The following is a 13,799-nucleotide window of genomic DNA, read 5'->3' on the forward strand; positions in this document are numbered from 1 at the left end:
TGTTATAACCTCCTAAAGAGGCACCGTCTCTAGCAAACAGGCATCTGGTAAATATTTGTTGAATAGATGAAAAAATGGATAATCTCTTGAATTCTGGGCCATCAGTTTGGAGACAGTAACTTCCAGGACCAGTGGCAGGAGGAGATTCAAGGTGATTAGGAAAGATCCTGAAAGCAAACACCAGGGTGTCTCCCTATTCCCAGCCCTTCCCTGGCCCAACGACAAAGAATAGAAGCCCAGACATGGCCTGTCTTTCTGCTGGATGCATTGCCTAATTCCAAGAGAGCTATCAAATTCAGTGCTGTCACAAGTCAAAGATCTGACACAGTAAAATACGTCATCATCAAAAGTCAAGTAAGAATTAAAGCTGGGCGCGGTGGCTCGCGCCTGTAGTCCCAGCTATTCAGGTTGCTGAGGCATGAGAATCGCTTGAACCCAGGAGGCGGAGGTTGCAGTGAGCTGAGATCACGCCACTGCACTCCGGTCTGGGCAACAGAGTGAGACTTGTTCTCAAAAAAAAAAAGAAAAAAAGAAAAGAATTAAGCAAAGGTTAAGAAGGACCACACCTGCATCACTATGAAGCAAAGCCTGACATTTAAGCTTGCCCTTTCACGACCCTTGAGGACAAGTAATTCCAGCCTGTGGCTGGCAGCCAGAGTGCAGCTCCTAAAGCCTTTCCTGTCTTAAAAGGGATAGAGGGAGGGAGGTTCCACTGGCAGGTGAAGCACGGCCTGCCAGCACTGGAGTCAGAAGGACAGCGGATTTCTGTTCTCTGCCATGGGCTCAAATGCATTCGGGGCTTCAGGGATAGAGATGGACAAGTCTATCTTTTGTTGTCCTTCCAAGGCCTTAAGACTGTGATCCCCTGGCAAGCTCTTCAGTCTTCAAGAGTCTCGTGTGGCAGAAGGTCCTCCTACCCTACGCCTCCACAGCCCCGCTGGGATTCTCATTAGTGGTGGGCCCCACTTCCTATGACCCAGGCTTTGACCCCGGATCTCCAGGCGCAGGGCGGCCCCAGGGGACAGATGGGGGTTTGCAGAGCCACCACTCAGTCTGAGTCAGTAGGCCTTCAGGTCCTACCTCTTCAAATACCTACAGAGCCAGTCCTGGCTCCCTCCCTCAAGGCCTGAAGGTGGCACAGGCAGAGAGAAGCTGCAGGGAAGGGGAGAGGGGATGCAGGTGTCCCCTTAGCCTCTCCCTGCAGCACCCCACACGAGGAGAGCCCTCTTCTTTGAACTTACTTGGCTCTAGGAAATCATCAATCAATGCTGCAACTTCGGAAATTCCCTTCAAATTTTCTCCCACCCCTTGGGCCACATTTGGGAATTCCCACAAGCCTCCTGTCAAGAGACGAGTGATGCTCACACGCCTGTGTAACTCTGAGCCAAACTCCCACCCCTTTACCCTGAGTCAAAACTGAAGGCCTCATGGGCAGCCACAACTGAGGAGGCAGAGGGAGCCAGCCCTCGGAGGGACAGACGGGGTCCACCACAAGGCACCTTCTCTACGAGTGTCTCTCCACCCTGTGAGGGATGCAAAAACCAGACGAGCCCATCGAGAGCAGAACGGCACATCTGAGCCTGGAGCACGCCGCAGGTGAAAGTGGAGGAGAGGGGAGGTGGGTCTGCTCCCAGTGCCCAAGTCTGCCTGCCTGCCTTGGCTTATCCAGGCCCCTCTCCTATTTTTTTGTTTTTTTGAGACGAAGTTGCACTCTTGTCGCCCAGTCTGGAGTGCAATGGCACAATCTCGGCTCACTGCAACTTCCCCTTCCTGGATGCAAGTGATTCTCCTGCCTCAGCCTCCTGAGTAGCTGGGATTACAGGCATGCGCCATCACACCCGGCTAATTTTGTATTTTTAGTAGAGATGGGGTTTCTCCATGTTGGTCAGGCTGGTCTTGAACTCCCGACCTCAGGTGATCCGCCTGCCTCGGCCTCCCAAAGTGCTGGGATTACAGGCATGAGCCACTGCACCCGGCCGCCCCTCCCCTGTTGCAGGCTGAGTACGGCCCGGTTCCAGACTGTGGTATGAGCAGCACTCTCTGCAACACAGTGGCTCTGCCTGTTTCTGACGCTATCAGGGTATAAAAGTTTCTGATACTCTCAGTGTATAAAAGAGGTGGTAGTAGGTGATAACTCTGGTAGTGGGCTGGTCTGAGAGAGACAGGAAGGCCATAGGGAACTCGAAAGGTGATACCTGTGAGGGAGGACGGATCCTCCCAAACCTGCTCCTTAGGAGGATGGGAGAAGCAGAGGTGCTTGGAGGCCAGGGCATGGGACCGAGGAGCTGAGTGGAAGTCTGGACTAAGTTACTCCACTCCACAGCTCGGGCTGAGGAGGAGACGCCTTGGGTTGGTGACCATGGTTCCTGCCTGGCAGTGCTTCAGGACATGGGCCTGCCTGGATCTGCTGGTGTCAAGAACGGAGAAAATGTAAACACCCCAACTGAGGGCTCCAGGTGTGGCTGGAAGCACAGGTGGCTGCCCAGACCACTTGGCTGGTAAGGAACGGCCTATGTAGTCATGGGTGCAAACATCACCCTGTGTTACCTCTTGGGTGGGAGGAGAGCCAGAAAGCGCTTTAAGCCGATCCATTAAAACAAAAGCACTTATGTATGACAGGTATGCACCCGGTCCCCACAGAGAGCTCAGGCCAACCCTTGTTGGTTAATTATAATCTGCTTAGAGACAGGCCAGCGTGAGAAAGAGGGCAAGCAGAAGGACCAGCACTTGGAGCAGGGTGGCCAGAGACCAGGGCATTCCAGCCAGAAACCTTTACCTGCTGTTGGTTCCACTTGAGGTCAGGGATGAGGACAAACCCGTCAGCGGGATCTGGGTTCTCAAAAACAATCCGATCCGCTTCAGCCTTCTTGTCGAGAATGTTATACACCCACTGAAACAATGGGGAGAGAGATGGTTCACAAAATCCACTCCACTCATCACCCCTTGAGAGATACCCCAAACTGCGCTAGGTACACTCTCTGCCCTCTCCGGGAGACAGGACCAAACCACAGAAGGCCACTAAGCTCAGAGGATCTACATCCAGGCTGCCCTGGCCCCAAGCATCTGTTCTTAGGGGTCGAGAAGGGATTTCCCCCTTTCCTACCCCAGCTGGCACTCAGCCATGAGCCATCACAAGGGTCTCTGCAGCTCAGACGGGGCCAGGCTTTTCCTGGTTCGCAGAGTGCACACACTCTGTGGCGGTCTCACAGGCCTCAGCTGCATCTGCCCTCTATAGCAGTGACCCCCTCCACTGCCCACAAGACTCAGGGGAAGAGCTGCCTCCACAGATCCTATTTTACTCTATTCAGGACTATGGGGCAAAGAGAGGTAGGAGGCTGAGGGCACTGAGGTTTCCTTTTATGGAAGGGCTGGCTACCCACCAGGGCAGTGAGAGCCTTTGCCTCTAGAAGCCCGTGTGTGTGGGTTTCCTGCCGTGCTGGGATTCTCATCAGCGGTGAGCTCAGCACCTCCGCCCGCCTGGAGCCGGTGCAGATGCCAGTATATCCGCAGTCTCCGCTGACACAGGCCCCGCATGGCAAAGCAGAAATGAAAGCTATGTGGAGACATGGAGGCAGCAACCTCACCACAACCTTTCAGGGCTACCAGGGCTCCTGACCCTTGTGTCACCCTTGGATCAGCTGCTATCAGTAGCCTGCAGAGGACCTTTCCCAGGCCTGTGTGGACCCCAGGACGTCACTTTACAGAGACGGTCCTGGAGGCCTGCCTGAGGTTAGGGGGCCGCAGGAGGTTGGGCTGAGAAGGCCCCTGGGCTCACAAACCTCAAACCCCAGTACCCCCAGTTCTTCTCTACTTCCTCCCAGCTCTCGGGCCCTTTGCAGACATGAACTTATATAGGACAGTGAACTGTGCCCTACATCTGAGGTAGAAACCTGCTGGGAAATCAGCAAGGGGAGTGGCTGAGGACACACTACTGCCCCTTCCTCCTCACAGTCAGAACAGGATGTGGGAGAAGCAGCCACAGACACAAAGTGGGATGGGGAGGCCAGCGAACCAACACTACCAGGCAGCCACGGTCCTCTTTCCACTCCCAGAAGTGCTGGGCGGGCAGCATCACCAAAGGCCAGGGGCACGGGGACTGGCTTAGGGTCTACACAGCCTCACACCTTGAGCCTGGAGTGCTGAACACACCGCACTGCATCCTCGCTTCTCAGGTGGGATGGACGTGGAGGGAGCAGAGGGCAGCTGGGCCTTGAGGTCTCCTGCAACTCCCTACCTGCAGGAGGCATTTCAGCTCAGAGGGCCCCAAACCTCTGACAAGACCCACAGGCTGGTCACAATGCGGTCCATTCACAAAAAAACACAGGCTGTTTCCCAGAAGCTGAATGGGGCCCCTTCCTGGGAGGGGTCTGGAGGACACCCGGTAGCCACTTCCTCAGGCAGCTCTGGCCCTGACCAGCACATGCACAGAAGTGTTTCCTCTCTGACCTGAAATCTCCTGGGAATGTGCTGCCAGAGGAAGGAGCCAGCAGAAAAAAAGGGAGGGAGGGAGATGGCATTCCCTACAGACAGCCCCAGCGTACCCACAAGCAGGCCTCCCCAGAGCCCATCCCTGACTCACAAAAAAGTGGTGTCTACCTCTGACTGTTAGGAGAGAGAACGTGAGTGGGTTCTGATCCCAAGGAGACCTGCTTCATCTCCCAGCTGTCACTGGGTAAGCGACTGATGCCTCCTTTGTAAAAGGGGGCTGATGCTACCTACCTAAGGGTGGTGAAGGTTTTCAGAGAGAACATTGCCATGAAAGCGCCCAGCACAGCCAGCATAAGGGAGGCCCCAGTGAGTGGCAAACATGATGGGATGATATGCCAGAGGCTACAAGGCCGACTGGGGACAGGAAAAGAGGGAAAGGCGGTGAGAGCAAAGGAGGTGGTGAGAGAGGAAATAAGGGCGAGGCTGGAGGACGCGTGACTGCAGGAAGGACTGATGACCGTGGGAGCAGCTGCACTCTGCCTGGCACTGCTCTCGGTGTTGAGGCAACCCTAAGAGATGGCTGCTATCATTGCCTCCACTTTTTTATTTGAGACGGAGTCTTCCTCTGTTGCCCAGGCTGGAGTGCAGTGGTGCAATCTCAGCTCACTGCAAGCTCCGCCTCGCAGGTTCAAGCGATTCTCCTGCCTCAGCCTCCTGAGTAGCTGGGATTATAGGTACGTGCCACCACACCCGGCCAATTTTTGTATTTTTAGTAGAGATGGGGTTTTTGCCATGTTGGCCAGGCTGGTCTCGAACTTCTGACCTCAAGTGATCCGCCAGCCTTGGCCTCCCAAAGTGCTGGAATTACAGGCATGAGACACTGTGCCTGGACATTGTCCGCATTTTGCAGGTGAGGAGAATGCAAGTGCAAGGAAAGTTCATGCTGGCTCAGCCATTTCCAACCCTGAGAGTCTGGCTCCTGAGCCTACGCCCTGGGCCAGGGTGCATCCTGCCTCCTAGGAGAGGCCTCTGAGACAGTGGCAGGGAGCTCCATCTGCAGGAAGTCTCAAGGCCAGAGGCTCAGAAAAGAAAGGGATGAAACTGAAAGAAAATTCACACAAACACAGAGGGCTATATAATGGGGAGTGTCACCATCTGAAAGCATGCCCAAGAGACTTGGCCAGCCCTGCTGATAAACTGGTGGGCAGTGGGTGATGCCATCACCATTCTGCAACCCACCTGGCTGGACTTCTTTGCCGTAGGTGACACTGGCAGCTCCCTCCGTACCCTCTCTCCCACTTTGACCTCCCATGAGACATCTTGCTCCTTCCTCATCACCTCCTGCTCTCTGCTTCTGCCTGCTGCCTTGCACTTCCCCTACAGCCATTTGTGGCCTGGCCACATCTCCCAGGTGTCTTAACTCTGCACACTTCCCTGCCTGTTCCTCTGAACCGTTACCTGGAGTAGAGAATGGTGGCTACCATCCTGGCACCATTCTCTGCTGGAAATAATAGCAGGCAAATGATACATAGCCCCTCTCTCAATTTCCACAACACCCAGGAGGGAGGGGCCATTAGTTACATTCTTCAGACAAGGAAACCAGGGCTCTGAAATTAAAAACAATGTCACGTCATTCTAAGATGACAGACTGAGAATCCAGATACCAGGCTGAGGTTGAAGTCTAGCTGGGTGACTCACAAATAGACATTTGTAACTAGATGATCTCGAAGGCTCCAGATCCAGACATCCCACTACAATTTTCACTGGGAAGTCAAAACTACCTCACATGTAAAAAGCCAGATAGTATCTCTGGCCTACGGCATAGATGCTGAGACCAGACTGCCTGGCTTTGAGACCTGTCTCCAAAAGGGCTGCTGTGAAGAATAAATGAGATGTGAGGCCGGGCGCGGTGGCTCACAACTGTAATCCCAGCACTTGGGGAGGCCGAGGAGGGCAGATCATTTGAGGTTAGGAGTTCGAGACCAGCCTGGCCAACATGGTGAAACCCCGTCTCTACTAAAAATGCAAAAATTAGCCCAATGTAATGGCAGGTGCCTGTAATCCCAGGTACCCGGGAGGGAGGCAGAAGAATCATTTGAACCTAGGAGAAGGTTTCAGTGAGTCAAGATCACACCATTGCACTCCAGCTTGGACAAGAGTGAAACTCCATCTCAAAAATAAATAAGTAAATAAATACATAAATGAGGTGTGATGCACATAAATGCTTAGAGCAGTTCTTGGTACTATGCATAGGAAGTGCTCAATAAATTCCAAACTGAATTTACTGTCTTCCATGCAAACCTGCTCTTCTGTCTCTGTCCCCTATGCTGGGTCATGAATTATCCTTCTACCTACTCATCACCCAAGCTCTTCCCTCCCGTCTCCATATCAACCAGTTGCGAAGCCCCATCCAGCCGTGTGAAGACCTACCTCTTAAACTGCTCCAGAGTCCTTTCCCACTGCTCCTTCCTTGATTCAGACCCATACTGGTTTTTCCAGTCTTCCTGTTCTATGTTCACCCCCACTCCACCAACTAATCTGCAAATCGGACCGTATTACCCACATGCTTAAAACCGTTTCGGGCACCCTCATTGCCTATGGCAACTGTTCTCACATCTGATGGTTGTTAGAAATATCATAGAGATATATATATATATTTTTTTAATGAACATTTCCCAGCTCCATTCCCTGAAGGGTGAGATTCAGCAGGTATGGAATAGTGCTCCATGCTGGGTATTTATAAGAATCCCCAGGCAATCCTGATGATAAGCAAGGTTCAGGAACTGTGGGCCCCCTGGACCAAGTCCATGTGCCTCCGCCTGGCCCCTGCCTACCATCTCAGTGCTGTCTCCTCTGACCCTCCAGCAGCCCAAGCCCCGGTCACACCAAACTCCCTGCAGCTCCCCACAGCATCAGATGATTCCAGCTCCGTGAGCCTCTGGACTTGCTCTCCCTCCCCTTGTACACCTGGTAAACTTCTATTTGTCCTGCAAGACCCAACAGAAGGATCCTCTCCCTGTGAAGCCCCAACTGTCTGAGCTGGTCACTGTCCCTCTGCATTACCACGGTAGCTCGTCTAGGCATCAGAGTGCTTATCCCATTGCCACAATTGCCTGTCTACAAGTCTATTTTCCCTGGTAGACTGTGAGGACACTGTCTAGGTTTCATCATCTTGGTGACCCTCCAGAGCCTGGCATAGGATCAGGTCCACAGTCGGTGCCCAGTAAACATAATGACTGTTGCCAGTTAATCTGAGTGCTTGCCAACTAGAAATAGCCAAGAAGGAAAACATGAACGCACCTGTCAGTCAGGAGTTGGAAGAATAGTGGAGTTTTCATTGTGCCCTTCTCTGAGTGGAACTGCATAATACTATATAATAAGGAAGATGCACAGCCGGGCGTGGTGGCTGACACCTGTAATCCTAGCACTTTGGGAGGCTGAGGCCGGCGGATTCCCTGAGCTCAGGAGTTCGAGGCCAGTCTGGGCAACATGGCAAAACCCTATGTCTACTAAAAAGACAAAAAAGTAGCCAGGCATGGTGGCATGTGCCTGTAATCCCAGCTACTTACACCAGCCATATCAGGGCTTCCTTACTTGGATCTCCAGTTTGCACAACAAGCACAACAGAACAACTGCTCCAGGAGATTCCCCTAGGACCCTGAATAGCAGAAACTCTAAGAAGGTGGAGACATAGTTCCTTTCCACTTGAAAAACAGAACAAGTGCAGAGACTTTAAAAACCACCACCAACAACAACAAAAAAAAGCTTGAGCCACGTGCACCCCAGGCAAACTGCTGCCCACGGAGACCATGGCTGAACCAGGCTGGGGAAGGGGGCTGGGGGCACACAGCCTCCCAAAGAAACGCTGTTCCCGAAGGCCCTGCCAGCCTCCCTTTCCTTACTCCTCTCAAGTGCAAGTCACCTTGCAGTGCCCACACGCAGCACACCCTGCCTTCTTCTGGGCCAGGGAGGAGTAGCTGTGAGTTCCCCACATCACAACACCCTCCACCACAGTGACCTGAATCTTGGGGAGAGTAAGTGAGAAATGCTCAAAGAGAACAACAGTGAGTGATAAAGAGAAGGAACAGCGTGAGAGTCAGTGAGTGGGCAAGAAACTGACTCATCAATAAGCATCAATCATATTAACTCTGAGTACTCACATGGGGCCAGTTTCAGGCAGAGGCTCCAGTTGGCGCTGAGCCTAGACCCAGGGAGGAGTCAGGATCTCGGAGCTAAATGGCCTTTCATCTGGCCTGGCCAGACAACTGCCAGCTTGTGAATGGAGGCCCTGCACCAAACTCCCAGGGCCAGTGGGGTCCTGCCTTCTGTTGGACGAATGTAAGGGGGAGTGGGTGAGGGAAGAGCTTTTGACTCCATGACTCAGCTCCTGCAGGCCGGTTTGCCGCAGGTGAAACCAGGAATAAGAGTCTGGACTGGGTGGGACTAACTCAACATCAGTCTTTTGCCATTCATGGACCCGAAGCAAGGGCACAGTCATCCTGAGGCTGGCTCAGGGCTACTGCAGAGCAGACACACATTCTTCCAATGGACTGGATTGCTTTGAGGTCCTCAGAAAGCCTCCATGACATGCCCAAGCACATCAGGTGGGACCAAGATCAGCATCGGTTCCTTCACCACCAGCCTTCTCTGACCATGCCATATAAAATGGCAGCTGCCCGCCCCAGCCCTTTTGGTCCCACTTACCCCGTCTGTTTCTCTCCACAGCACTCATCATCTCACAGAGCATACAGATCCTAAGATATCTAAGTAAGGTCACACATTGTGTGACTGTGCACGGATGTAAGCCTCACGAGGTGGGGATTCTGTTCGCCATGCTCTCTACTCTACCCCCACCCCCTCGCCTAGCACAGTGCCTGGCCCCTAATAAAACTCCAATAGACACTTGTAAGAGGAGACACCAGCCACGGGAGCGGTGCTTTGCGTCTGAGACACATGGCCAGTCACCTGGATGCTGAGGCTCTGGGACTCCAGGTGGGGTAAAGTAATGTTCCTGTAGTCATCCCCCGTCTCTCGGATCAGGCGGAGGTCCTGGCGCAGGTACTTCTGCAGGTGTTTCTCTGTGGCGGGGTAAATCACGGTCGTCTTTACATCTGCAACGACACAGCACAGTCCGTGATGGGGAAGCAATGCCCATTCTCTATGCCACAGGCACCATGGTAAGGAGAGAACTCTCGCCCTGGCTTTGATTCCCTGAGGGAAGCCAAAATCCAAGAGGTTCTCTGCACCCCAGATCCACTCCCACAGGGTGCCTCGTGCCACTGCATTCATGAGCTGAGCCACACTTGGAACCTGGAAAACACAAGGTTCTCACTTGTGGGTCGCTGGGCCTCTCATCAGGCAAACCCCAGCTCTTCCTGCTCCATCATCCAGGTACAGGAATGAGAGGTCCCTAACCCTTCTCACATGCCAAATTTCTAGGTATGTGGCTTTCTGGACCCAAAGTTGAAAATGTGTTTTAAAGCCCAGTAGTCCCCTTAACAACAGGCAGTGCAGCACAGTGCAGTGGTTATAGGCACAGACTCTGGAGCCAGACTGTCTGAGGTCAAGTCCTGGCTCTGCCTGCTCCTTACTCTGAATGGGACCTTGGCCTCACCCGGAGCATGGTTCAGTTGTTTAACCTCTTGGTGCCCCTACTTCCTCATCTGCCAAATGAGGATAGTAAAAGCTCTTGGGTCATAAGACTGGGAGGATTAAGCAAGTCAATTACCTGTGAAGTTCTTAGAACAATGTCTGGCACACAGAAAACACGTAAGTGCCGTGATACTTAATCCAGGGTTTCTCAACCTCAGCACCACTGACATTTAGGCCTGGATAATTCTCTGTTGCAGGGGCTGTCCCATGCACTGAAGGATGTTCAGCTGCATCCCTGGCCCCTGTTGGGATGTTAGTAGCACTCTCCCCAAGTTGTGACAACCCAAAATGTCTCCAGACATTGCCAAATTTTCCTGGAAGGAAAAACTGTCCCCAGGTGACAACCACAGTTTTAACTAGAAGGACATCTTGCAGTTTTCCTAAATAGACTCTAGCTAGCGTCCGGGTCCAGCACCACCTGGTTTTAGTTAAGCCCTTTCCCTTATTTTTAATACCATTTGGTACAATCGTTGTCATTACTCCAACATTTACACATCGTGTTTAAACATAGATCTTAGGGGTAGAGAAAGAAAACGGTATTTCAAAATCAGTTTGGCTCTTTCTCAAAAGACCCATGGTTCCCCTCTGACTTTCTTATCTGAGGTTTAGATAGGTTGTCCCAGGGAAACCCAAGAGAGAGCTAAAACCCAGCAGGGATATTTTACCACCATGAAGTCCTCACACTGATACATCACAAAACCCAGCTAAGAACTTCCAACCTATACTTTCACATTTGGTCTGAGGTCATAGGTGGTTTTAACCCCACTTTCATACATCAGTGACGAGGGTGGACTGGGACCAAAAGATTCATCCAGCATCACACTGTGAACTGCAGCAGAGGTGAGCCTGGAACGGAGGCCTTCTTACCCTAAAGCCAGCACTCTGGACACCACAGGCCGCCTAATGGCCCCAGTTGTACTTCCAAAGCCCACTGAGGATGTACAAAGATGACAAACCAGGCACATGACTTCTGTCCCATCAAACGTCTCAGTCCATCAGCTCCAGGAGGCATAGCAGCACAGTGGGAAAACATGGATGCTGGCCCTGGGCTGGTCACATGACTCTGCATACTGGCTGTGTACCCTTGGGCATGGCGCTTCATGTCTTAGAGCCTTGGCTTCCTCACCCATTAAAGGGTGCTCCATCAAATCTGCCTCACAGAGTTGTTCACATTAAATAAAACATGTCACCTAGATCACCAGAGGTGCTAAATAAATGTCACCCAATCCCGGGAATCCCTGAACCTGACCTTGAAAAGGAGGCACAAAGGCCTCCTCACAACCCTCTGAGGAGCAGCAAAAAAACTGTTCCTTGCTTCTCACTCTGTTCTCTAACAGCTCAGGGTCATGGGCCAGAGGCCAGGGGTCAGGCATATCAAGATCTCAAGAGGCAGGAGACTGCTTGAAGTAGACTGAATGGCACCACCTTGACCCTTGCAGTGGACCTGAGGGAAACCCCTACATCTGCAGGGGAGCCTGGTGGATGAGAACAGAGATTTTGGAGCTAGTCAGCCTGGGTGCAAGTCCTGGCTCTGCATGAGTTCTGTGTAACCTCAGGCAAGTGACTGACCATGTGGCTTCAGTCTTCTGACCTCTACAATCTGGGGTAATACCAGCACCTATCTTCCAGGTGTTGGGAGAATTAAATGAGTCAGTAGAAGGAAAGATTCAGGAAGTGCCTCACACAGAGAAGAGCGCTCCACTAAGGCTAGTTTAATTCTCTCCACTGTTGCCTCAGTTGCCTGGGTTGGGCAGTAGAGCTCCCTGAGAGTGGGGGTGAGATGGGCGGCGCACAGAGGCGGAGTGGGTGCTGGAGAGTGGCCTGGCTCTGCGGGCAGGGTCACCCAGCTGAGCTCCCAGCCTGGGGCTCCCGGCTGCTCCAGATCAGAAAGCCAGTGGTCTGCCAAGGCCTGTGTGAGACCTGCCCAGCCATCCAGGGTGCAGGGAAACCAGAGTCTCACAGAGCCAGCCCCTCCCACCTCCCTTCAGCAGCAAGAGCACCCAGGAGGCTTTATTTTCCAACTGCTCACCTCCTGCCATCCTCCTGCCTTTCCTGCAGTGCGCCTGCCCGGATGGGAACCCCATTGCAGCACTCTCTGAGCTCCCCACTTTCCCTAGAGACCCGACTTCCCTCAGATCGCCACCAGAAGCCCCAGTCAGGGTCACACTGAGGTGAGGACTGCCACCCTCAAACAGTCCCCTGCTCCGCAGCTCCCGTGCTTCCTGCTGTGGTCCACAAGGCTGCTGGTCACCTCGCCCTGGCCCTCTCTCCCACCTGAGGCCTCTGCTCCAGCAGTGCCAGCTCCTCCCTGACCCGCTAACTCGTGTCAGCCACCGGCTCCTCTCTGGGCCGGCACTGGCTGTTCCCACTGCCAGGCAGTCGCCTACCTGAGGAGCCACACTGCTCCTTGCTTCATCCAGGGACATTTTACCACCATGAAGTCCTCGTACTCACTCATCCATCGCAAAACCCAGCTAAGAACTACCAGCCTAGACTTTCACATTTGGTCTGAGGTCATAGGTGGTTTTAACCCCACTTTCATACATCAGTGAAGAGGGTGGGTTGGGACTCAAAAGAGTCATCCAGTATCACACTGGGAAATGCACAGAGGCGAGGCTCCTTCATTCAGGCCTCTGCTCGGAGGCTGGCTCCTTAGGCTTGGTCAGCCCTGGTAAAACAGCAGCCTTCACCTCATGACCCTGTCTCCTCCGCTGGCCTGCTTCCTCTTCGCTTCTCACTCCCCCACAGCAGCATGTGGATTGACCCTCTGACTCCTCCACTAGTATGCGGTTTCCACAACAGGGATTTGGTCTGGTAAAAAAAAAAAAAACCAACAACAAAAAAAACTTTGTCCCCAGCAGCTAGAATAGTGCCTGGCACAGAGTAAGCACTCAATAAATACTTATTGAACAAATGAATAAAGGAATCTGGCCTTTTAGACTTAAAACCCGGAAAGCATTTTTGTCCCAAATGGAGCAAAACCTCCTTGATAAAAATCAATATATTTCCCAATGCTAAGTTTACATTGGCAGCCAAAAACACAAACCCTGGTATTTACCTCCATGGAGATGTTGACCTGCAGCTGAACTTCAGGAGGAGTTTGGTCAAGAGTCAACGCTCAATAAACAATCCCATCAGGTGAAAACATGTTGGGAAACAGGATACACATGCACAGTCTCAAAAATATCACCCATAGATTACTTATTAATTTCAGAGTGAACACGAGTCACTTTACAGCAGCAAGAGGCTATTGGCTACTGCCTCAACCAGGCCATGGGAGTCACCGTCACCCCTGCCGGGCACAATGACATCATGTGCTTCCTGATCATGTGGAATTCTGGCCAAAAACGCATAACCTGAGTCCAGTCACGAGGAAATATCAGCAAACCAAAATCCAGGGGCATTCAACAAAACAAGTGGCTTTATAACACTACAAAAACTTCCAAGTTAGAAACGACAAAGAAAGGCTGAGGAATTGCTCCAGATGAAGGGACACTAAAGAGACGGGACTAAAGGGGTTGGATTAGTTCCAGGGTTGGGACCCGGGGAGCGCCTGCACTGAAGCAAGTGGCACAACTTAATAATGGACTCTGTGGCCGGGCGAGGTGGCTCAAGCCTGTAATCCTAGCACTTTGGGAGGCCGAGGCAGGTGGATCACGAGGTCAAGAGATCGAGACCATCCTGGTCAACATGGTGAAACCCCGTCTCTACTAAAAATA

At 52.4% G+C, this 13,799-nt stretch overlaps 1 protein-coding gene across 1 annotated transcript in view; it reads right to left on the reverse strand.

The window, feature by feature from the left end:
* Window positions 1-13,799, reverse strand: part of DCPS (decapping enzyme, scavenger) — a 49,511-nt gene that overhangs the window by 4,700 nt on the left and 31,012 nt on the right. The window contains exons 3-4 of the mRNA XM_017526354.2: window positions 9,394-9,539; window positions 2,777-2,890 (exon numbers count right to left, since the gene is read on the reverse strand). Of these exons, the coding sequence (XP_017381843.1) occupies window positions 2,777-2,890; window positions 9,394-9,539 (260 nt within the window). The remainder of the gene's footprint in view (window positions 1-2,776; window positions 2,891-9,393; window positions 9,540-13,799) is intronic.

Source organism: Cebus imitator, unplaced genomic scaffold (genome assembly GCF_001604975.1).
Source record: "Cebus imitator isolate Cc_AM_T3 unplaced genomic scaffold, Cebus_imitator-1.0 Scaffold0, whole genome shotgun sequence".
NCBI lineage: Eukaryota > Metazoa > Chordata > Mammalia > Primates > Cebidae > Cebus > Cebus imitator.